Genomic DNA, 25,193 nt, shown 5'->3' on the forward strand with positions numbered 1-25,193 from the left:
CTCTGTCGGCTGTTCATCGATACATTGAGTGATGATAAAGAAAGTCCGATTCTACCCCAGGCACGGGTGCCCAGCGCGCTGATTGGTCAGTTGATGTGGCGCGGATGACGCCACGCTAACAATAGTTCACCAGCGTCGTACATTACAGGCTGTGGTGCAATCTAGGAAAGCCCACGCTAAAGATAGACCAACAGTTATACATTTAAAGCTGATGGGCATGACAAACTTTTATATAAAACATGAAATTACGTTTTTATGAGCATTTCCAGAACCCTAAATAATTGAACTTTTTATGTATAGCTAAACTAGCTCGCCTAGTGAGTTTAGCACAGACAATCAAACTATGTAAACAAACCTCCTACCGACCAATCTTCAAAATGTATAAATAGTGTGGTCAGGACAGGCTTGGAGTTTATTAACTGAGGTTGATTATGAACCTGAACCTGAACCCCTATTTTTGAACCATGACAAATGGCAAAAATCATGGCATGGGATGACTAACCACAGGAGCTGGGCCATTAGAATGTCATCGGATAGAACAAACATTTGACAACAAATAAAGAATATATTGGTGAGTTGGGACTGAAATTTACTGACAAAAATATCATGGTAACGCAGGTACTGTTTCTGACCTCAAACGATATCTAAAAAATGTATGGAGCTGCATGAGTAAGTAAAAGAGTAACGTTTGATGTTTCATGTGAAAATGTTTCTCAAAGTCTCTTCTTGACATGACACGTGAAACATATTAGTAGCAGGTATGACCTCCACGTGCACGGATGACGCATCCCACACCCAACGTCTCATGCCTCCAGTCAGACATTGGATCTGTTGACAACAAGCACTCCTGATGCAATGTTGCTTCCAATTGGCGTCAATCTTGTTCAGGAGGATCTCGTGCCTTTATGCGCCACCCTAGAATACTCAAAACGTGTTCGAGGGGGTTCGAATCAGGGCTCATTGCTGTCCAGGGTAGAGTCGTTATTGCATTGGTCCTTATGTAATCCCCGACTGAATGCGAACGATGAGGCCTGGTATTGTCATCAATGTACTGAGGTCGAGTAGCAAGAGGGTGGTTGTCAAAATGAGGAACGACGGTGTGGCCTCAAAACGTCTAGGATGTACTGAGCCCCAGTTAAGTTGCCCCTCATGGGGACCAAATCCAATCATGAGAGATACACTTCAAACCATTATCGAGTCCCTGCCGTATGCAACAGTCAGTTTTATGTTCCTGGGGGTGTAGGCTGTGCTCCGGTGCCGCCAAACTCATTCTTCCATCAGTGATGTGGAGCAGAAAGCGACTTTCGTCTGACCAATGGTCTCCAAGTTCTCAGATTCAAGTTCTGTTGCACAATACACCATGCAAAACGAGCAGCTTTGTGTTGATCTCTCAAGGGGACGCTTTATGACTCGTCTGGCCTTCAGTCCTGCTGCTTTCAGTTGGTTCCTGACGGTTCAGGTGCTGAAACGGCGATTGGGCACCCACAGCTGTTTCAGACAAGTACTTTTTGAAAAGGGTTCTCGGTGTATGAGACGAAAAAGGTCCCTGTCTTTGCAATGTGTCGTCTCATCTCAACTAAACGGCTGACGACAGTATGATGATACCCCAAATTCCGATCAATGGCATTACAAGACATTCTTGCATTATGCATGCCGATTATTTGCCATCTTGTGGAGTTTGATAATCGCCTTAGTGGCCTGGTCACACAATGTCATGGAATAACTGTTTAAAACCGAGCTTAAGAAAGCAATTTTAACATTTGGATATATTGCTTTTAGCGATACTCGAGTGTAGCATGCTGCACGGGCATACGATGCATGGCACGTGAGCTTCCTTCACGCATGACTGATTACATCATCTCGAGAAAACATAATTCTTCCCGTAATTATATCTTTCATGACTGTTGCTAATATTGGGACCAAACAATAATGAAATATATTCATCTGTGCTTAACCCTTTTCTTTGTGTATATATTCCTCCTAAAATAAAGGGTTCTCTACAGCCTAATGAGCTTACAAACACACAGTTTTGCCATTCTGGGTGAATTCTCTTGAAATCGTGATCATATGCCTTTCCTATGTACAGTGCTTCGCCAACAGAAAATCTACCAAACGTGGTGATACGTTTTGCCGGGACAGGGAAACAGATATAATCATAAAACAGATAACGGATTTCTTAATGGGTAGGTTTCTCAGCAGGATAAAGCCAACGGATTAAAACTATATCCGTTGGGGCCATATGCAGATAGAGATGCAAATATCAAAGGTCAAATAGGGACTACTTTCAGTGTTAATAAATAAACATGGCGTCCCCATTCGGCGATTGAGTCAGAATTCACCATCAGAAATCTGGAGAATATTATGTCATTGCTATCATTATGAAAAGAATGGTCTAATCTACTGAAAACCAGTGTCTAACTGTAACGCAGCTAAGGCATTTTATAAGTATTGGCAACTTTGGAGATATAAATTTTGCGAGGGCACTAGGCCTAGCCAAGTGAGATCAGTAGCCATATCTGTGCTTGTAGACCTGTGCGGCTTGAAATTTTCGACAAATTAAAATAATTGGATTTTGCCAAAATATTTTTGAATTGTTTTGTTTTGTCGCTGTGTGTACTTCTGACCGCACTTCTTAACGTTATAACAGGAGAGGCCGAGTGTCAACAACATCTGAACGTCGCCGAGATGTCTTATAGGCTATAGTTAGAGTAGCTTCCCTTTGACAAAGGGCAGTTGCCCTAGGGACAGACCGATGGATTACCACGAAAGGGAAGTAAAAAAATTGTTGTTTTGCGTATATGTTGCTTCGTCACTGTATATAAAACAGGTTTCAGTTGGAACTATATTGGCAACTGTCACTGTCCGACTGACACATCACTTACACTGTGACATAATTAATATTAATACGCGCCTCTCAGCAAAACTAGCAATGTTTCGGTAATGTTTGTGAGAAAGGGAAAGCGATTTTCAAGCACAGAATTAAAGAAAGACAATATATGATAAAGAGGTTATCGCGCTTGTGTGTTCGGGGATAGTAAATATCCTGTATTAGGTATAAACACTATGACGATCTTGGTTAGGTCAACAACAAACCTAGCGACCTCAAGCCACAGACCTTTTGATATGGGACCAGACCCTTAAGTACATCAAATCCTATTATTAACATCGCCATCCTACTGATTGCCGCATCTATCTGTGACTCCAGGCCAATCGTTGTAAGGACAAGGGTGCTGAACGTCCCCTTCGTACAACAAAGCGGGAATGCGCTGTATATAGACAACAGATGTGTATGTCTTCCTTGGTAGCGTGGCTGGGGACATGCTGTATGAAGACAACAGGTGTGTATGTCTTCCTTAGTAGCGTGGCTGGGGACATGCTGTGTGAAGACAACAGGTTTGCATGTCTTCCTTGGTAGCGTGGCTGGGGACATGCTGTATGAAGACAACAGGTTTGTATGTATTCCTTGGTAGCGTGGCTGGGGACATGATGTGTGAAGACAACAGGTGTGTATGTATTCCTTGGTAGCGTGGCTGGGGACATGCTGTGTGAAGACAACAGGTTTGTATGTCTTCCTTGGAGGGGTTGGCGGGGACATGTTGTATAAAGATAACAGGTGTGTATATCTTCCTTAGAAGGATGTGCGGGAACACGTTGTATATAGAAAACAGGTGCATATGTCTTCCTTGGGTTGGGGGTGGGCAGGGACACGCTGTATTAATGCTGTCTTCCTTGGAGGGGTTGGCGTGACACGTTGTATATAGTCAACAAGTTCACGGATCAATGACATCATGAGCGTCCGTTCCCAAATCATGACAGCATATTCATTTGTGCATCAAACCAATATCTTATCGCTTGAAAATGAGTAATTCTTCATATATCAAGCAACATGTATGGTAATCGCGGCGAGTATATTATTGTTGTACACTTGTATGTCACTTCAATGTACTTGTGACAATCAATGGGAGTCCCACAGTCAGCTGGAAGTACCAATTCTTACTATCAAAAGTACCAACCTTCTCTCACGAGTTGCCTCCCTTGTTTCAGGCGGTTCTTCTTCATCTTCACGTTCTTCATGTTCTTCCTCAACATCTTCCTCGGCCTCGTGTCCTGCCTTACGAGGATCTACAAGGCCATCGTCTTGGGGGCCTTGTTCATGCCACGCCTCAACCACAGCACCTTGTCCCAGACATTCCAGTTCTTCGATCCTGGTACTAAGCTTTCTGTTATTCATTGGGACTGTATTTGTATTTGTAGTGACATCCCGGTGGGTTACCCTGTTTTTGCAACGATATACTGTATGTCCTTTTGAGATGTAGTTCATGCAGTTAAACCTCCCTAGTCCGGACATCTCACATTGACTCGTGTGTGCAGGAAAGAGGTAGTGTGACGATGTCCCTGTGTGGATTAACAGCGTTCCACTGTATTTTGGACTAAACAAGAACATACTCATTACAAATTGGTCTGCATTAGGGATCAGTAGTAGTTCATATACATGATGCCATTTTCAGCGTTGCTGTTACTTTCTTTACTTTAATTTGTGAAAAGTGAAATCAAACTGAGAAAACAATATGTGAAATTGCATCCCCATGGTCATCGATGATCAGATATTGTTCAATAACAATCAAATAACCAATTCCCTTCCACTGATTTACCCACCTGAACTGAAATGAAGGAGACCAGTGAGACCACCTCATCTATTTTATACTTAGATTTGCGCATAAAGATTCAGAGTGAAAAAACACGAGGGTTGACCTCAGCTTTCCAATCATAAACTTTCCCTCCATGTCAAGCAATATGTCAGCGCCTCCAGCGTTAGGTGTTTACATTTCATAACTTACTCCTGTGGTAGACGTGTGGACTACATTTTTCAAATTTGACGCATCAGTCACAAAAATAATGTTCGATGCAATTGCCTATTTTGACTTGTAGCATATGTTCCCATGTTTTTCAGATGATATTTCAGGATATTTTTCAGGATATGCTCACCTTTTCGTAAACTGCTGATATCCTTAATATTTGACAGTGATTCATCAACACACACTTATTATGTAGTCGGAATTGTACCATCGACTCTGCTTTATGCAAAGATTTCTATTGGATTTGGAAAGTGTTTTGTGGCCTTATTTAGGGTGAGATATTGAGATGGATTTAACGCTGCTTTTATAAGTTTTTAAGTCATATCATGGGTGTCAGCTTAATTTCCGAATGGATGCAGGTCTCGGAAGCTTACCACTATAGTGAAAAACTATGAGACCAGGTTTGGTGCTGACAAACCTAGAAACATCATTGGGACGAACCGGGGATCTAACACACATTCATATGTTTCAGGCGGGCACAACAGAAGCAACTCTACATTGCAGCGCCTTAGATGACTGTTTCCTACTTTCTTTAGATCTGAAATATAGGCGTTTTTGGTATTTTATCAAAACAACCCAGGATTGGGGAGTTGAAGGCAGTGCTGAAAAAATAATCGGCGATGGAATGCAATCGACCAAGTATAATGTGTGTAATTTCATTAATTACAGCTTTGTCTTGTCTATACTCAAATTTCACATGTAGCCTATTTATAACTGGAATATTCTTGACTGCGGAGTCAAATATTATATCTTTACACACACTTATATGACAACCGACACATAGCATCTGAGTTTAGAATAATGTGTTTTTGTTCAGGTATTGCGGTGTATGTTGGCTACATGCACGTGGAGAACCAACACACACACCCGGTGATGATTGTATTCATCCGCCTCATGTTGATGAACCTGCACTTCCGGAAGCTTGGCGAGAATAAATCCGTCGACCTGAATGGCGCCGTGAGAGTGGATGGGAAGACAGACAGCAGCCAGTGCGTCAGTAGAAGTAAGTAATGAAAGACACTTTGGCACTAAAAGGATCTTGTGAAATACCATATTTGTCTGAGGGGGCCGACCATTTGATCTTTGTGTGGCTGGCAGCATTGTGTGAGAGAGGGGATTGTTATTTTTTAAGATTATAAGATTTTCGAATATGCTGTTACAGGTAATTTACAGACATGAATTAAACGTTCGTGGGAGAGAAACGGTCGTGAGTAACTCTGCCTGTATGTGTCTGTCTGTGTGAGGCTTTGACTGCAGCAATTGCCTTTAAATGTTTGCATGTGTCAGTGACTGTGCGACTGTGGTTGTGTCTTAGGCTGTGTCTGAGTCTGTTGCTGTGTCTGAGGTTGTATATGAGAATGTGGTCCTCTCTGATACTGTGTCTGAGACTGTGCCCGCCCCTGTAGATATATTTGATGATGATTCTATGTCTGCTTCAACAGATTTATTTAATTAGTTATAACTATAAACATACATTTTATTTTATTCGACATTGTATTTACAGAAATGAAAGGAGACGAAACCGATTTGGAAATGGTAAAAGAAGCCAAACGACATAAATATTAAGCTCATCAACAACCCCAAATAGGGGTGTACGGAAGGGCTACTTCCAGAGCAGGATGAAGGTGATGGAGGAGGGTAGACGGATCCCAGTCAGTGATCTCCCACTGTCTGATCTCTCCAGATTCGATTCTGTGACTGACACCAACGACAACCGCAACGGCAAGGACAGTACAGAAGACAAGCACGGTTTTATAAGAGAAAAGATAAATCTCAATGCTAAAGTTTGTCCCATGTGAAAAAAATACAAATATTTGCTTTGCAAAGATTACTTTGTTATAGTACCGTTTCACACATAACACATGTCTCTGACTGTTCTACAGAAAATAATTTACGGATGTAAAACCTTCTTCAGGAGTTTAGTGAAACAGCGGTTAACTGCAGTCGTTACATCACATTCACTTGAATGCCTTATAGTCGAGACTGTCGAGGTGCTTTCCTTACTAGAATGATGTTTCTTAGAGAGCCTTTTCCATGTCCTGATCTTCCCAGGAGCAAGATTGACAGGAGGTGACCTTAGTGTCCATTCATCTAAAGAGATGAAACGTGCTCTATGAAGGATTGACTGACTGTTGAAACGTTGTGGTGAAAGAAGAATATTAAATCTTGAAAGGTGTATGTTGATGATGACGTGAGAACAGTACATCTTGACACCGGACGGAAATATAGAAATACAGGATAGTTAGTTAATATGACTAACACCAGAGAGTGAGTGTGATGTGACGCCACTCGTAGTAGTTCCCAGCCAATTCACAGCGGGGACACAAAGATGAATGGCTTTCACAATTATACCTATATGTGGAATCGAAGAAGAATCGTCAGGGCCACGAGCGAATACAGTAATCACTAATACATCGTCGATTGGTTTGCAATGACATGCATCAACTAAGTCAGCAAGCCTGACCACCCGATCCCTTTCGTCGCCTCTTATGACAAGCATATTCACCTTTAACGGCAAGCATGGTTGCTGAAGACCTATTCTACCCCGGATCTTCACGGGTAGGATGCACAACGCTGGCTGTCTATGTGTTACACTGGGTGTCTATGTTCAAGCAACCAGTGATAGTGAAATCTTGAAAGGATTTAAATAATCACAGCATGAAATGACATCTTTCGAACATATCATTTCTGTTGATCATAAATGTCACAGGTCACTTCTTCACACGTGCTACTCTGCCGTGATTTTAATGCCCGCACAGGCAGCGAAAATAATCGCCTTTCTGAGGATAGTGATGACTTTGGAGATGATGATTTATACATTGATGAAGACTATGCCCCTGTTGAACAGCGTGTATCTCACGATGGTACTATCAATAGATTCGGACGCATTTTACTGAATCTATGCTTTGTTCTTCGTATGTTTATACCAAATGGGAGGGTTCATGGTGATAGAGCAGGCGAGTTTACGTTTGTAGGATAAACTGGTTCTAGTGTTGTTGATTATTTTATTGCATCTGTTGATTTTGTTTAAGCATGTAGATATTTTAAATGTTGGTGATTGATTCAGATTCATACTATTCCCCCCTTGAGTTATCCTGCAGGTTTCCTTGTAGCCATTGTGGTGACATACATAGTTTAGGCCGTGAGGATTATGTCTCTATGAACAGTACAGTTTTATGGAACGAATCGAAGGAAAGTATGTTTATCCCAACACTGAGAGGGTCCTTGCATATTCATGAAAATTCTTTGATGGATAAAACTGGAGCTAATGTAGAGGAGGTAAATCTGCTGGGGTTGATTGTGTTATAGCTGAAGTGCTTAAGTACTCATTACCTGATATTATGCCTCTTCTGGTTAAAAGTTTCACTCAGATTTTGGATACAGGTGTTTTTCCTTTTGTCTGGTCAAAATCTATCTTTATCCCGTTATTAAAGAGTGGTAATGTAAACAATCTTGACAATTACCGAGGTATATCTCTCATGAGTATTCTTGGTAAAGCATTTACCTCTATGATCAACAATAGATCAACACTGTTGTCAAATATGAGAGATTTGATCCCTGAAACACAAGCAGGATTTAAAAAGGACTATTCGACTTTTGACCACATATTTACTTTGTATGCAGTCATTGAGAAATATGTGGCCCTTGTTGATTTTAAACAGGCATTTGATTCTGTAAATAGAGCTAAATTATATAGCTGTTTGAAAAATATGGGTTTAGGAGGCAAAATGCTCGCCATTGTTAAATCAATGTATGCAAATATAAAATCCTGTGTACGCTGTGGTGATACTAAAAGTGACTTTTTCGATTGTCCGATAGGCTTACGCCAAGGATGTGTTTCAAATTCTTTACTTTTCTCATTTGTTATAAATGAGTTACATGTTAATATTATGCAGTCTGGTAGACATGGCGTCTAGCTCTTCCCTGACATATTAGAACTTTTCATGCTACTTTTTGCAGATGATGTGATTTTGATGTCTGGTACTATTATTGGTCTGCAGAAGCAGCTTGACCTATTTTCGCAATATTCAGATAAATAGAATCTCAGTGTTTAACAAATATTGTTGTATTTCGTAGAGTGGCCGCTTGGAGTTATTTCACCGAAAATGTATTTAAAACTATTTGATTCTCAAATACAACCTATTTCACTTTATGGGTCTGAGATATGGGGTTGTTAATAGTTCTGTACAATTGAAAAGGTTCATCTCCTTGCTTGTAAAAGTGTTTTGTCAATACCAAGTAATACGGTTTATGGAGAATGCAGGAGATTCCCATTGTACGTTGGATCTTACACTCGTTGCTTGAAGTATTGGTGTAAAATAATAATTATGCCTGAACACCGTTTACCTGAGAAAGCCTACAACATGCTTGTACACCTCGATAGTCTTGGAAAGAACACATTGCCTTCATGTATACGTACTTAGGTTTTGGTTTCATTTAGCTGTTCTAGACAATTGGTAATCCAAATGTTTTCATTAAGTACTTTCGCATGCGTGCCACTGATGTGTTGCATCAGAAATGGCATTCAGATATTTACGAAAGTTCAAGATATGATACTTACTGCCGATTCAAGTCATTGCTTGAACCAGAATCTTTTTCATCAAACGTATGTACAGGAATTTTCGTAACATCATAATTCATGGCCTGAATGATCTACAAATTACCAGAGGGACATTTTCATCTATTGAGAAATCCCGAGGGTTATGCCCATTCTGTGACAGTGTTGTCGAAGATGAATTCCATTTTATGTTTATTTGCCCTATATACGAAAATCTAAGAAACAAGCACTTACCGCAGTGGTGTTTATCTCATTTTAATGTTGTAACATTGTCTTCATTACTGTCCTGCAAGGATCCTCTAACAAAAAAATCCACTGGCTTTGTACATACATCATGCATCTTTGTTACGAAGTGAATTGTTACCTTGACTTTGTATCTTTTGTATCTATTTTATAAAATATGTTATGTAACTCCGTTGTATATGGGCATTAGGCCTTTCATACAATAAAGAATTGAATTGAATTGAAAATGTAACAGGTACAATCGATTATGCATTTTTGTTGCCCACTACACGTTTATTGCTCCGTAGTTGAATTTGTGTCACCAAATGTGTTGCACTACACTCTTGTAACTCACATATACATTTTGTATGTACATGTCCGATTGTCTTTAAAACCTTCAAACGTATGTAACATAAGCTACAAGTGAGTAGGTGAGTGAGTATGGTTACCCAACCGCCCCAGATGAGACCGTAATTCTTTTGAACAATGATTTAAAAAAAAAGTAAATTATATGTGATATCCGACTGCTGTATGTTATATTTCAGTGTTCATCTGTATACACTGCATAACCCATGATCATTTCACCACAAACATCTGTTCTAGTTTCTATCACCCTGTGTATGTCGACATAAGCTGTGTTTGGTATGTTAGTCATGCTAAGCACAGTGTAAGTCAGGAAACTTGGGCCACAATGTCCTGTAGCTCACCTGACTGTTTCTAAAATGCAGTTTAGAGATATCAAAAATGTAACACATAACGTCTAGCAGAATTTAAATGCAAAGTTAACTGAAGCAGTTACCGCGGAGGTGGCCGATTGATTTGGCGTCTCACTGCGTTTCGTCCGTTAGCTGTGCCAGGATATGGTGGTCGTTAGGTCGAATCTCAGAATATGATCTATTGTGTGTCAACACTGTATGAGTGAGCATCGAGTCGTCACAGCAGTTTGGCCTGTGCGGCTCTCAGCCACAACCCGACACACTGGGAACTGCTATAATGTTGAAGTACGGCGATAACACCGATGGACAAAACAAACTCTTTACCCTATCTTCCTTAGTATCGACATAGTCTCCGTGATATAATATGTTGGTGAGGTGGGGTGGAAATGGGGTTTAACGTTACGTTCATGATTAGTGCACCTATATAGCGACTTGCATGTGTGTGTGTGTTTGTGTGTGTGTGTTTGTGTGTGTATGTGTGGCTGCTTGTACTAGTTGGAATGTATAAGAATTCTTTAATTCTTGCCCAACGAGACACCATACCGCAGTTTAACAAGAACAGCCCCTTGACTCCGAGCCGACCAGTACTTCTTTTAGCCCCTCAATGCTGAGCGCCAAGCAGGGTAACAATGCAACAAGTACCAACTTTTAACGTCTTTGAGTAATGGAACCCCTAACCTTCCTTCCTCTGGCCGCACGCTCTATCACTAGACAACTGAGGCGGTCGATATAGTATGTATATGGATACTGAAAATAATAAGACATGAGGTCATTACAGTTTAATATTTCTAAATAAATGCGATTTAACCCATAAATCTCTACAAATAGCCAATTGTAGGATAAACATGAACAAATAAGGAGAACATGATTGAAGTAGGATGAACATTAAGGGGTGTGGATTACACTACACGGTGAAACAGTCTGGACACATCGTAATCAGCCTGATTCCTGGTGGGGACACCCTAATACAGTTACAATGTTCTCATGATTTATTTATCCGGTCATTTGTTAATTCGTTCGTTTTCACCTGAAAGTTTGTCTGGACAAACAGCGTCTCACTGTGTAGAGTCTGACGATGTGATCTAGCCATGAAACCAGTGACACTCGATTTGATATCTTTAGGCAAGCATGGTGCATATGGGACGATTGAGGCCATTTTGATCCCCCCTCTCCCACTAGCTAATTGGTATAAAACATATGCTGTTGTATTGCATTGACAATGCATTTCACGCTGGTATGTATTTCTGTTTTTAGTATAGCCTCGGTATCTATGTTTCAACTGGAGTCGAATTATAATCAGCTTGAACGAGAAGTTTGTGAAAGCGATGTCTGAAATCCTCCCCAAGATCCTCCATAGCCTCAGCTACTTTTGATTTCTTAAGGCCACGAACTGTTGAACTCAAGGATTGCAGGAGAAACAGTGATATTGGTAAAGAGAGAACGCCAAACATCAGTCCACCGAGTCCAATCATATGATGGTTATTGGTGTAGACTGCCAGAGATTTGGCAGCATCTTCGGCTGTCTTGAAATTCAAGACTGCGGTTTCCATAGCCTCTCCTTGTCCGCAATGCAGAAAAAGGCAGACATCGAGAATCAATGTTACCGCAATCAATATAAACTCACCGACGATGCATTTCATATAATCCCCAGCATGGATCTTGTGTTGAATTGTACAATGTAATGAACGCACTTCGACTCGGAAATCATCATCGTCATCCATGCGGGTGACAAACTTGATTGCATTTACAAATTTGTCAAGTTTCGACTCCACATCATCCCAAATGGAATTATTTGAAATAATCAAGTACATTTCTAACACAAGATTGACTAGTCCACACACAACTATAATTGTTGCACATGCCTTCAAGAAGGCAGAAGTTGAAAACCAAACATCCACAAAAACACAGGTCAGTCGAAGTAGTATAACGAACACAATGGCGGAGACTTGCACACAGATACAGAACAGCTTGAGCAACGTAGGAAGGTAGTTGGATGTATCATACTTCTTGGCGAGTTCAGTTACATCAGTGGGTACTTTGTCTACTATCTGTATCAGGCGTTCTCGTCGAATTTCAGCTGAGGAAAGGAAGAAACAACTAATTGTTTACCATTTGATGATCAACAAGAAACTACCTTGAAAATTTACTGATATACGGTTTAGGCTCACTATCAACAGGACATGGTTGTCGGTTAACCTGCCAGGACATCACGACTTTACGGCCAGTAAAGTCACCACATGCTAACTTGCTGTTAGACGAATTGAGGGAAATGTGTTTTGTCTTATGAGTGTTTGTTTCGGACTGGCTCACATACGATGTACTTTGCCTTGGAAGAAAAAGGTTAAATTAATAATCTAAACAATAGTGCTGATTCACATCACACAAATCAAATCAATATTACGATTGACGTCTGTGTCCTTCAGTTTTCAAGAAGTGACATTTTGTTTTGTCCAAACAAGTCTGTTTGTGTCCTAGAATATCTAGATAATTTCCAAATAACCTGAACTCGTAACACACGTGCTTACAGAGATCGTTTTCACTAAACCACTTCAAGAGGGCCCCCTTTTCAAAAGTCAAGTGAGTCAAATTCAGTAGTCAAGTCAAAAGACCTAACAGACAACCATGAACCATTTTGAAAGTATTTCAACACTTACAGTTACTACATGACGTGACCAATGCTATACAGCTGGATAGAGGAAGGACAATAACTGTGACATTATCTCCACTAGTCAATTACTAGGCTCTATTCTAAATTCAATTTATCTTGCAGGTTATCAGTGATTCTATGCAAATGAACTTGCATGTTTGTTTTGACGTAAAGCAGACATTTATCATAACAGCAGGCAGTGAACATGACAAAGAACAAACCATTCATTTTCTCCAAATGTTTTGCCATTTTTCGGATCTCCACTGCAGTTTCAGATGGCGTGTTCTTGTGGATCTTTATGCTGTTGGAGATCATAGTGTGCAGATCCAGTGGCACAGTCAACACCGACAGCACAACACCCCCGACCTTCATAGCTTTGGCCCCCGTCTCCATCACGTCCATCATCGTCTTCCCCACTGCCAACGTGGTCCGAGCTGCGACTGCCCCTGCAACAGCTGTTGTCCTGGCAGCAGATCCGCCTGTCTCTGCTGCTGTCTTCAGCCCACTGAGGATCAGTTCCAGGGTCACCTGACTCTCACTTTCTCCCAGGCTGTCGATTTCCTGTAGTTGAAAGCATGTTGCTCTTTTTACCGACTTCTGATCAAGTTATGTATGATATATATAAATTCCCATTTAGCCAAGAGGTTACATTATACTCCTTCATAAATCTTCACAGTTTGATCCCTGTATGTTCTACCTTGTCATCTCAATTTTGAAATTATAACCTTGCTGCTCTAACAGACACGCAATTAAGTCGCTGAAGGGAGGTTAAAATACTAAGTCGATAACTAAAACGAAAGATTACAAACTGACAGAAAAACACCCAAATATTTAAAAGATTACTTCAGTGATCCTATTGCGAAGTTCATGGCTGTTATTGGAATTCACACTCTCAAGGAGGCTGACCAAGTCTGTCACAGTTTTCTGATAGTCATCAATCTTGGCTTGAGCTTCTGTCATCGTCTTGCTGTTTATGATCTTGTCAGCAATGGTTGTCGCCAGTCCACCAAGACCACTGGACACACCAAGAGCAACGCCCGCTGCGGTCATCCCTAGGGATGCTCCAAAGGTGAAGGGGGCTGCTGCTATTCCTGCTACAGTTAAGCCTGTGGCTGCGATCCCACCTGATGCGAAGGCAGTCTTGGCGATGTTCATGTCTCGTTGCTTGACATCCAGTTCATCTGCTAGGTGCTTCAGAGCGTCCATCACCTCCTGCTTCTTCCGTTCCTCGTCCTGAATGCATCGCAGTATATCAGCAACTAGCTTCTGGACGGAGCCTCTGTCCATGTTGCTGTAAGATTAGATGTTGAACGTGACTTGACGCTTGAGGGCGTATCAAGCAGAAAACTAACGATTGCGGCAGTGAACAGTCTGAGTGTGGAGATCAACTGAAATATGTTGTCAAAATAAACCTATGAAGACACAATGCCATTTAGAAAGTGGTCAAATGTAACAAATGTTACAACACTTTCTGAGTAAAGTAAAGATTCTCGTACCTTTTTGGGTTTAGTCCCCTCCGGGATTGAGGCATCTAACCGCCACCACACAAAGTCAGTGATCTAACCCACCCAGCCACTGAGGCTTCCACTTGCAATTAGGTGCCTCATTCTGGCAGTGTGGGTTCGAATCCCGGACGGGACTCCACCAAAAGAAGTGCGAGAATCTGTATGTTACTCAGAAAGTGTTATCCCAAATATAAGATTTGTTCCAAAAAAAACCTGCTTTGAATTTAGATGTTTCCAGCACAGATTCGATAACAATGTCGGTTGGTTCATTGTCATTCTACCATGACAAAATAACAAAATATACGTAAACTCTTTGCTAATATCGGAAATGATGATAGAATGGTCCAAATCAGAGATCAATGACGGTTGGTTTTGATCAGTTTGCTTTCATACTATCAGACAACGTTTATCATCAGAAAATTTACATCACTGGATTCACAGCACTGTGAAACAATTACATGATCCTTTGGAGATACCTGTAAAACAAATGAAACGACCGTTACAGCGTTTAGCTATAGCTTAGTTTTAGCTGAGTGTTATACACCTGGTGTCATCACTACTTGATAGTCATTCATAAACACATGTTCATGACATAATCGGAATCGTACAATCGACTTAATGCATAGATAAATTGTGTCACAACTGCTCATCTATTCTACCTATATCAACACACAGTAGGTCAGTATTCGCCGACTGAGTTGGTATATGTGTTTCATTTGATTCATAAGACTGATTGACTCCCTTTCTACACCCATGTTGTCCAGTAGATCAGACAGCAGGCAATATGGTTGCTTGAGCTTCATTGTACCCCATCGGCGTGTGACGTAGCTCGTCACATCACTGGAGTATAAAAGCTCGAATATTAACACACCGATGGATATAGCTGGCATATGACTTAGTGTGGCGTTAAACAACCACATTGAAACGACACAGTTGACATAATTATGATAAATGATTAGCATTTACATCTGTCAGGATCTAGACTTTAAATATTATGTTATATGAAACGTGTATGCAATTGATGGTACATGTATGTATCTATGCAAATACATGTACATAACCTACGACCCGTGAAGTTCCGGGGTAGAATAGGTCTTTAGCAACCTACGCTTGTCGTAAAAGGTGATTATGCTTGTCGTAAAAGGCGACTAACGGGATGGGGTGGTCAGGTTAGCTGACTTGGTTGATGCATGTCATCGTATCCCAATTACGTGGATCGATGCTCATGATGCCAATCACTGGACTGTCTGGTCCAGACTCGATTATTTACAGACCGCCGCCGTATAGCTGGAATATTGCTGAGTGCGGTGTTAAACAACAAACAAACAAAGCATAAAGTACACAATGATTTTCAAATGACTAAACCTATTACTTTTGTAAACAATTTGAATGCAAGTGTTAGGACACATGTGTTTCATAAAAGTTTGTAATGTTACCTGTCTATGTGGTACCACGTTGGTAATCAACCCCGAAATTCAGTTTGGAGATGGCAGGACGTCCCCGGACATCTGCTGATCCCGGCAATATTGACACGTAACAGCTGCAGATTGACTGGGTGCGTCCAGAAATCGTTCAGCTAGGGGCGTATCCAGCTGTCAATGATAGTAGCACCCTAGCAGCTCAGTTGGGGAGTCAGGCGTACAGTGCAACCCTGTTCACCGGATAAACCGAGGTCTGTTCTCACATGGTACAAATTCTTCACAGAATCCGAATCATGGTGATATCCGGCGAAATGCAACCCGACTGTGGCGTGGGTGTCAGTGTGTCACACTCCAGGACTGAGGCTGTGTGGGTAGCGGGAGACACATGGTACACTACGTGTATGTTATGTAACCTACCTCATCCCCTTTGGCTGTTCATCGGTATATTCAGACAGTCAGCAGAACTGATTTCTGTTTCGTGGGGATTTCCATATCCTAACACGATGGTCGAAGGGAAGGTTGTGTTTTGGCGCAGTGTTTAACGCAATTCATCTACAACATTGAAGGTTGAACCGCGAGGTGAGGTGAAATTAGGGTTTAACATCGCGTTCATGATTATTGCACTATATAGCGTGTGCGTGTGTGTGTGTGTGTGTGTGTGTGTGTGTGTGTGTGTGTGTGTGTTTCCGTGTGTGTGTCCGTGTGTCCGCGTGTTTATGGTTGTACTAGTTCGGAGATCATTGAGTCCTGCCGTAGAAGGCAACTAACGGGGTCGGGTTGACAGGTTGACAGTGGATTGTCTGGTCCAGACTCGATTATTTACATACCGCCGTCATTAAGCTGGAATAATGCTGAGTGTGGTATTTGACAAAAAAACAAAAAACAAAACTAGTCCGCCCGCTGTGACACCACGTCTCTGTTTTAACACGAACACTCAACTCAGACACGGTGTACTGACTACGGGCCGACCAGTCCTTGTTTTCTCCCCAAATGCAGAGCGCCGGGCAGGGAAATACACATCTCATAACATCTTTTTGCGGGGAGCGAACCATCGACCTTCCGCTCTCTGGGATGACGGTCTCACGACGGACGTCATGAAGATTACAGCCTTACATTACTGTTAAGCTCTGACGTCTCTATGAGGTATCCTGGATAAAATATATTTCAGTTTCGTTTCATTTACAGGTAAAGATTGCCTCAGGCAGGGCTAACTCAAGTATAAAGGGAAATAACGGTAGTAGCAGATCGCATGTCTAAAGATGCCATCATCCAGATATTACCACACGTTTGGTTCCTTCACATCGTTTTTGTTTGCAGTTTCAATTACATGTGATAAAAAAACTGCCTTCATTATTTAGCGTCTCCGATGAATGTTCAGATGTAGATGTAATCTGACACTGAATTCATGTTTGGTGTCGGCTCCAGGGGATGATTCAACTTTAGGATGGGATGCAACCTCACCTTGCTACGACAAATCGAGCCGCGAGGGTCAGCATTGGTCCCCAGCAACCCATTCTTGAGGAAGGAGGGGACTACATAGATCGGGTAGTCAGGCGCCGTCACATGGGTGTTGCGTGTCATCTTACCCCGGCGACGCGGGACGTTGCTGATCATATCAATGAATGGTCCAGGCTTGATCATGTACCGAATATATGCATATTGCTGAGTGCGGTGTTAAACAATTAGCAAACACAGTAAAGCGATGAGGTTCTAAACCTAAAGGACATATTCCAAATCTCGGGAGTCCTTGTTGCCGACACAGTGAGATGGTGATTGTTGGGGGTTTTCGACAAAACGCCGGGCGTTCGCAGTTCAGGGCGATGTTCAGCTGGATGCGTCCATTGAATCGTCACGTCAATCATCATAAGTAAAGACAAAGAGTTTTTTTGTTTCAAACGTCTTTATTCACAAGACACCGACGCGCATACTGTGATAGATGCAGAACCTATAACACCGTCAACTTCATAGTGTGGCGCGTTGGAACTTTGCGACCACGCCATCTGCAACATCGTAGTAGCATCATGAATGTCTAGCATACACCATCAACAAAATCATAGTAGCATCATGGATTTATCATCCAAAACTGGCTCCCACAGGAGATATCGCTTGGGTGATATCTACATTGTTGATATCACTGCAATGAAATTGCATCACAATGCTCTGCAGACTATTGTGGTGTCAAAATCAAATGACATAACTAATGGATCTGCTACTGAAGCTGTTAGCAGTACTTTTTACACTTGAGACACGGCCTATTACTGTCTACAAACTGAAGAAGTTAAAAGAATGATGTTGGATGATCAATAAAATCTCACCCTCGTGTCTTTTGATATCAAATATATCAACACTTGGAGATTTTTCCACTTTTATCAAATCGTGCTGATTTATTTGATATCAAAGGACACTCGGGTGAGATGCTCTATATCTACCACATATGAACTAAACAAGCATAGTAGCATCACGGATATCTAGCATACAGAGTTTATCTACCTGCAATGCTTGTATTTTACTGAAAGCCATGGACGATCAGGTGCTGAGGGCAAGATGGAAGACAAGCAGATAGTAAGGGAGGAACCTTCAAAGTTTCAAGGTTATGCTATTGTTTCACGTTTAGAAGTTCCTGTTTATGAGAATAAGTGAGGATGATGATTCCCATGTCAGCCATCATTGTCTCCAAAAGCCTTTGTCGGCAATCACTGTCTTAACCAACCTATGTCGGCCATCACTGTCTTAACCAACCTGTGTCGGCCATCACTGTCTACACAAACCTATGTCGGCCATCACTGTCTCCAAAAGCCTATGTCGGCCATAACTGTCTTAACCAACCTGTGTCGGCCATCACTGTCTTAACCAACCTGTGTCGGCCATCACTGTCTTAACCAACCTGTGTCGGCCATCACTGTCTACACAAACCTGTGTCGGCCATCACTGTCTCCAAAAGCCTATGTCGGCCATCACTGTCTTAACCAACCTGTGTCGGCCATCACTGTCTCCAAAAGCCTATGTCGGCCATCACTGTCTTAACCAACCTGTGTCGGCCATCACTGTCTTAACCAACCTGTGTCGGCCATCACTGTCTTAACCAACCTGTGTCGGCCATCAATGTCTTAACCAACCTATGTCGGCCATCACTGTCTTAACCAACCTATGTCGGCCATCACTGTCTTAATCAACCTGTGTCGGCCATCACTGTCTTAACCAACCTGTGTCGGCCATCACTGTCTTAACCAATCTGTGTCGGCCATCACTGTCTTAACAAACCTATGTCGGACATCACTGTCTACACAAACCTGTGTCGGCCATCACTGTCTCAACAAACCTGTGTCGACCATCACTGTCTACACAGACATATGTCAGACATCACTGTCAACACATACCTATGTCAGACATCACTTTCTGCTTTAGCATTGATACCCTCGTTTTTCCCTGAGTTAGCAGAGAGCGTATCTGGTCACTTGGCTGTGTGGATGAAGCGAACGTGTTTGACATCATCGTTTCAGATGTTTTAGAGAAAATGTCCCCGGCTTGTCTAACAATCTGCAATATGGAGGAAGATACGTTTAACAGTATTTAAGTTATGTCAGGGCAGATCAGATTATTGTGAGAATACATTCCAAGTATATTATACGGCATAATCCCAGGATCCTGGAATTCGAACCCCAAAGTATCTGATATGAAAAAGGGAAGCAACTCAGTTTTGTTTTTGTACCACGTGGCAACGGGTGACCTCTTCAGAGAAAGAACATCTGCAAAAAACCTGGTTACAAGGTCCTTTGTCGGCCATCCGCGACAGAACCGTTGTTTTGCAACTTGCAATGAACACTTAATTGTTTGTGAGTGAATAATGATATTTTTGTCCCTTAGCTGCCAGGATCCGCGTGTTTATGACTTTCGATTCAACCTGATTAGCCTCCATGGTCTATCAGCATCAATCCAGAGCTGGCTGGGTTACCCGAAGTGGTTAACATTACTTGGAATCAGCGCCGTGTGTCGTGAGTTACCGTTTTGAGCCCGTCTATCATCGGCGTCAGTGCTTGGGCGGCTCTCTGGCTCATGCTGCCGATGAAGTCGGTGAAGGCGCCACTTCCGGTCTTTTGATGATGCTGTATCACCAGCTTCTCCATCGCCATCACTGTTTCCCTGATGAAGGAGTCTGCATATTGGCTGTGAGACTCTGAACGAGAAACATATCCTATGCAGCCTAACCATGAGAAATACAAGGATGTGTTCCAATATCAAGAACAGACTGAGATGAGAAGCGGGGAACAACAATGGCTGTATGGTCTGTTTGGCGTCAGCAGAATATGACTCGCAGTGTGTTATACCAAGTCGAGTGCTTGGGACGCTGTTTTCTAAATTGGCTGCTGTTGTAACTATAGATTTTAAAGTTTTTGAAAGGCATTTAGAAGTGATACGCATAAGGAAGAGAATTTATGGATGTCAACTTCTATATTTTGAGAAACACAACGTTTCGGAATGTGGGGTTTCTCCTATCAGCGCCTATTATCTGTTGGCTTCCATTGTTATTTTCCCACCTTTTCTTATCTTATTAGGGGACACGGGTGGCCCAGTCGTCTAAGGTGCCGCGATTCGCTGTGCAGAGATGCCAGAAATCTATGATTGTGGGTTTGAATCCCGGTTCGCCCCGATTATGTTTCTAGGTTTGTCAGCACCATACCCGTGCTCGTGGGTTTCGCCGAAGTGGTAAACGTCTAAGACCTGCATCTCTTCGGGCTTTCCTCCCACATTAAGCTGACACGCCGCGATATAACTGGAATACTGTTAAAAGCGGCGTTAAAGTCAACTCACTCACTCACTCTTATCTTATTACTTTTGTTGTTCTTACATTTACATATATGTGATCTCTGGTTCATAGCATTCATTATCCTGACGAAGGAATAAGAATATACTCCGAAACGTTGTGTTCCTCATAATACAGACGTTCACATCCATAAATTCTCTTCCATGTGTGGATTTTTGTTAACCTGGTTGTGCCTTTTCCAATGAGTTGGCGTAACTGTCGCCTGCTATGAACTGGAAGTGCTTTATGACATTCTGTTAGATTGTGATGGTGTTAGGGTTCTTTTCTGTGAAAGGAGAAGCCGAACAGCATAGGGCTAACTAAGTTTAACTGTGCATGTCTGCCTTTCTCTGCACGCAATGACCGCTTTAAATGTCTAAATAAAGCTTTGTGATTAAACATTGAGTTACATGTTTTATTGAATGGAGGATTAAGGGCGTACTTATTGTTTTCTCCAGCCTTTTCTTGACATCGTCTATGCCTGTTGCCATGGAAACAACGTTCCTGATGGTCTGGTTAAGACTGTCGCCGAGGACGTTGTTGACGTAATGGAAGTCTTGTTCAGCGTTGTCCAGCATCCGGAGGATACGTGTAATAAGTTGAGTTGTCCCCTTGACATCATCACTGAAAATATAAGTCGGATGATATTCGCCCTGTGCGCTTCAGAAACGTAATCACACACATGTACACGAGTTGAGGCGTTATGATACATCATATGAAAATAATATCATGTATTGTTATGGTATGAGTGGACGAAGGCCTGGGGCATACATGCGTGGATATCCATGTACATTCTATCATAAACGTGCACTGTGCAAAGAGCTTCTCGTATATCTACAAGGCAATGATGCCACCAGAAAACATACCATGAAAACATGTCTATCATGTTCGTTAAATGCCATAGTCTCAGCACTGAACCCGAAAGTGATGGACGATATTGGTATTCCATGTGTATTTCACCATATGTTCTTGCATGTTTAGTTTTCAGTATGTCCGCCTGTATGCAGCTATGCCGACAAAGTGACCAGTGGTCAATAGTCCACTTTGTAGTTGAGGTTTCTCCTCAGGGTTAGTATAATGTAATGAGGGTAGGTTGGCTTTCTTGTGTCTGGTAAACATCTGACCTGCATCACTTCGGGCTTATCTACCCTAAGCCGAAAAATGAAACTCAGCGGAAAGCGTTAAACTTAACTAAGTCACCAAATCATACCATGCCGTTCAGGATGTAAAATGCCCTACCTTATATCTCTGCTTGTCTTCTGGTCCTTCTGTTTTTGTCGATCGTTCATGTAGTTTAGCACGAGAGCTGTGTGTGGTAAGCACGATATGTTACTGATTATTATAATAAATGTAATCATTAATCAACGAAGGATCCAAAGATAAAACATAATTTAAACAATTCTTCGAAATGTAGTTGTAGATGCAATACGATGCATGGTCACGTGTGTAACATCACGTAATCAACTGTAAGATTTAGACGCAGTTTCGATCCCAATACAGGGGCACGGGTGGCCCAGTCGTCTAAGGCGCCGCGATTCGCTGTGCAGAGTTGCGTCCCTTAGACATGCCAGAAACCTATGATTGTGGGTTCGAATCCCGGTTCGCCCGGATTATGTTTCTAGGTTTGTCAGCACCATACCCGTGCTCGTGGGTTTCACCGAAGTGGTAAACGTCTAAGACCTGCATCACTTCGGGCTTTCCTCCCACATTAAGCTGACACGCCGTGATATAACTGGAATAATGTTAAAAGCGGCGTTAAACCCAACTCTCTCACTCGATCCCAATACGGCTGCTTGAAACTGTGGTATAAATGATTTAATGTACACGTGCAGCTGTATTGCTTATGATTCCATGGCATTTGATTGGTTACCAAATAACTGTTAATGCGTTTATGTGTAGTTAAGCTGTCTGTCGGTTTGGTTAATGCTTATATGTATGCAATCTGTGGAGTTGTAATTGTTGTTCATGTTATTTGCATCGACTTCAGTATATGTTTGCATAAATCTAACAGCCAGCATGAAAACTTTGGGTAAATCGCATTTTACTTTCGTGTCCCAATAAACGTATACAATATTAAATTCAAGCCTTAAATATACATAGGTCTTATGTCGATTAACATATAAGTACACGAGAGAACGTCAATAACAATTGCTCGTATAGCTGTATTACTGATGGTGCTATTGTAACTCAGTCAACGCCCATCAGACAATCTTAGGTGATGCTATTCCTACACTTCAATGTACTGCAGGCAGACCTACCCTGCTGATGCGATTGATACTCTGTTAAAGTATGTCACACAGTCGTACCCTAGTGATTCTATTGCTACACTATCAATGTACTTCAGACAGTCCTACCCTGATGCCGATATTGCTACTCTGTGAATGTACATCAGACAGTCCTACCCTGATGCCGATATTGCTACTCTGTCAATGTACATCAGACAGTCCTACCCTGATACCGATATTGCTTCTCTGTGAATGTACATCAGACAGTCCTAACCTGATGCTGGTGTTGCTACTCTGTGAATGTACATCAGACAGTCCTACCCTGATACCGATATTGCTACTCTGTCAATGTACATCAGATAGTCCTACCCTGATACCGATATTGCTACTCTGTCAATTTACATCAGACAGTCCTACCCTGATACCGATATTGCTACTCTGTCAATTTACATCAGACAGTCCTACCCTGATGCCGATATTGCTTCTCTGTGAATGTACATCAGACAGTCCTACTCTGATGCCGATATTGCTACTCTGTTAATGTACATCAGACAGTCCTACCCTGATACCGATATTGCTACTCTGTCAATGTACATCAGACAGTCCTACTCTGATGCCGATATTGCTTCTCTGACAATGTACATCAGACAGTCCTACCCTGATACCGATATTGCTACTCTGTCAATGTACATCAGACAGTCCTACCCTGATGCCGATATTGCTACTCTGTCAATGTACATCAGACAGTCCTACCCTGATGCCGGTATTGCTACTCTGTCAATGTACATCAGACAGTCCTACCCTGATACCGATATTGCTACTCTGTCAATGTACATCAGACAGTCCTACCCTGATGCCGGTATTGCTACTCTGTCAATGTACATCAGACAGTCCTACCCTGATGCCGATATTGCTTCTCTGTCAATGTACATCAGACAGTCCTACTCTGATGCCGATATTGCTACTCTGTCAATGTACATCAGACAGTCCTACCCTGATGCCGATATTGCTACTCTGTCATGTACATCAGGCAGTCCTACCCTGGAATCCCTGACTGGCCAGCATCTTGACGTCATCAACTCCTTTATGCACGACGTCCCTGACTGTCGAGTTGAGCTTTTTCAGAAAATCTTCCCCAGTTTCCCGGAACACCTCTCCAAGGGTTTTGGACACATTCTTAAAGTTGACCTCCCCAGACAGACTGGGGATTACTGCAGCACCAACACAGATGTAGAGCAGGAGCAGCCTCATAGTCTCGGGCTGTAGTAGAGATATATGGAGTTCATTCAATCAGTGTCTGGTGATGAAAGAGGATGATGTCTGTCTTGGGATATGCGTTCAGTATACACGTATATTTGAATATCATTGTGGTGCTAAGCAACATTGACTTACTAACTTACTCACTAATACACGAGCATTGATACATAGAAATATACTTACATCTCTTTACAGGGTACCACTCCCGATGTTTAAATTAAAAAGTAAGGGGGCAAACATTCTATCACGCTAATCATGACTGATGACGATGAAAGTATGGAAAAGCTGGTGGTGTGCTACTTTGCCCCGACGAAGGAGATGGTTGCTCGCTATCAACTACAGATGCGCCTTAATTATTGACCAAATGACGTCATATATTACTGCTTCGTGTGTAATTTAACATACACACACTCATGCATTCTCCACGCCAAATGACCGCTTCCTTGATCTCACGGAAACAACGCCTGGGCGATGGTTCGATTTCAGCTGTGTCATACCAAAATACTTTACCAGATGGTACTTGTTGTTACCCTGCCTGGCGCTCGGCATTTAGGGCATAAAACACTGACTGTTTCGTTCGGCGTCAATAAACTGTATATGGGGTGTGGTATCCATGTTACAAAAGTGCATGATAGCTAAGTGGGCTTGCATCAGTCTGGACAAGTACAAGCAGCCACACACACACATGCATACATTGAACCTCACCGACAAGGGGTAGTGCGTTAATAACATGAATGCAGGATATAGTGGTGCTGTTGCTTTATTGCCAATTCCTCGACCACCAATCTGGAGCCATATAGTCAGTGCCACCTTCGTGAAGGTACTACGCATGTATGACCTTGACATGTATTCTGCTCAGTGAAAATCTTAATTAAACTACATAATGTCGTTATCGATGACAACGCAACGGTTCTTACCTGGTTATGTGTTAAACCACCGTTAACGTATATCACACAACTAGCTTCACTTACCTTTCTTATCTCAG

The 25,193-nt window shown here is 42.0% G+C and overlaps 2 protein-coding genes across 3 annotated transcripts; both read right to left on the bottom strand.

Annotated features, from left to right (window-relative positions):
* Positions 1 to 11,620: 11,620 nt before the first annotated feature.
* Positions 11,621 to 16,432, bottom strand: LOC139448479 (uncharacterized). Its single transcript, XM_071230026.1, has 4 exons — positions 16,343 to 16,432; positions 13,843 to 14,290; positions 13,221 to 13,560; positions 11,621 to 12,429 (listed from the first exon to the last, which is right to left on the bottom strand). The coding sequence occupies exons 1-4, from the start codon at positions 16,345 to 16,347 to the stop codon at positions 11,621 to 11,623; spliced, it is 1,602 nt and encodes a 533-aa protein (XP_071086127.1). The 5' UTR covers positions 16,348 to 16,432.
* A 1,388-nt stretch (positions 16,433 to 17,820) lies between these two features.
* Positions 17,821 to 25,193, bottom strand: LOC139448220 (uncharacterized). Of its 2 annotated transcripts, none has more exons than XM_071229740.1 (7): positions 25,180 to 25,193; positions 23,992 to 24,211; positions 21,966 to 22,032; positions 21,169 to 21,350; positions 19,927 to 20,099; positions 19,303 to 19,462; positions 17,821 to 17,925 (listed from the first exon to the last, which is right to left on the bottom strand). In XM_071229740.1, the coding sequence occupies exons 2-7, from the start codon at positions 24,200 to 24,202 to the stop codon at positions 17,888 to 17,890; spliced, it is 831 nt and encodes a 276-aa protein (XP_071085841.1). In that variant the 5' UTR covers positions 24,203 to 24,211; positions 25,180 to 25,193; the 3' UTR covers positions 17,821 to 17,887. The 2 variants fall into 2 exon arrangements, with proteins under 2 accessions (XP_071085841.1, XP_071085840.1); XM_071229739.1 differs by lacking the exon at positions 25,180 to 25,193 and adding an exon at positions 25,126 to 25,174.

This window comes from Haliotis cracherodii, unplaced genomic scaffold (assembly GCF_022045235.1).
Source record: "Haliotis cracherodii isolate W230 unplaced genomic scaffold, xgHalCrac1.p SCAF_7, whole genome shotgun sequence".
NCBI lineage: Eukaryota > Metazoa > Mollusca > Gastropoda > Lepetellida > Haliotidae > Haliotis > Haliotis cracherodii.

Excerpts from the sequence above, each read along its gene's own strand:
- LOC139448479 (XM_071230026.1), bottom strand. Across the intron at positions 13,561-13,842 it reads TTCGCAATAGGATCACTGAA|GAAATCGACAGCCTGGGAGA; the intron begins GTAATCTTTTAA and ends TTTCAACTACAG. Across the intron at positions 12,430-13,220 it reads ACATTTGGAGAAAATGAATG|CTGAAATTCGACGAGAACGC; the intron begins GTTTGTTCTTTG and ends TCCTTTCCTCAG.
- LOC139448220 (XM_071229740.1), bottom strand. The coding sequence starts at position 24,202 with ATGAGGCTGCTCCTGCTCTACATCTGTGTTGGTGCTGCAGTAATCCCC. Across the intron at positions 19,463-19,926 it reads TGATAGACGGGCTCAAAACG|ATTGTTAGACAAGCCGGGGA; the intron begins GTAACTCACGAC and ends TCCATATTGCAG. Across the intron at positions 17,926-19,302 it reads GAAAGTGATGTCTGACATAG|ATGGCGTGGTCGCAAAGTTC; the intron begins GTATGTGTTGAC and ends ACGATGTTGCAG.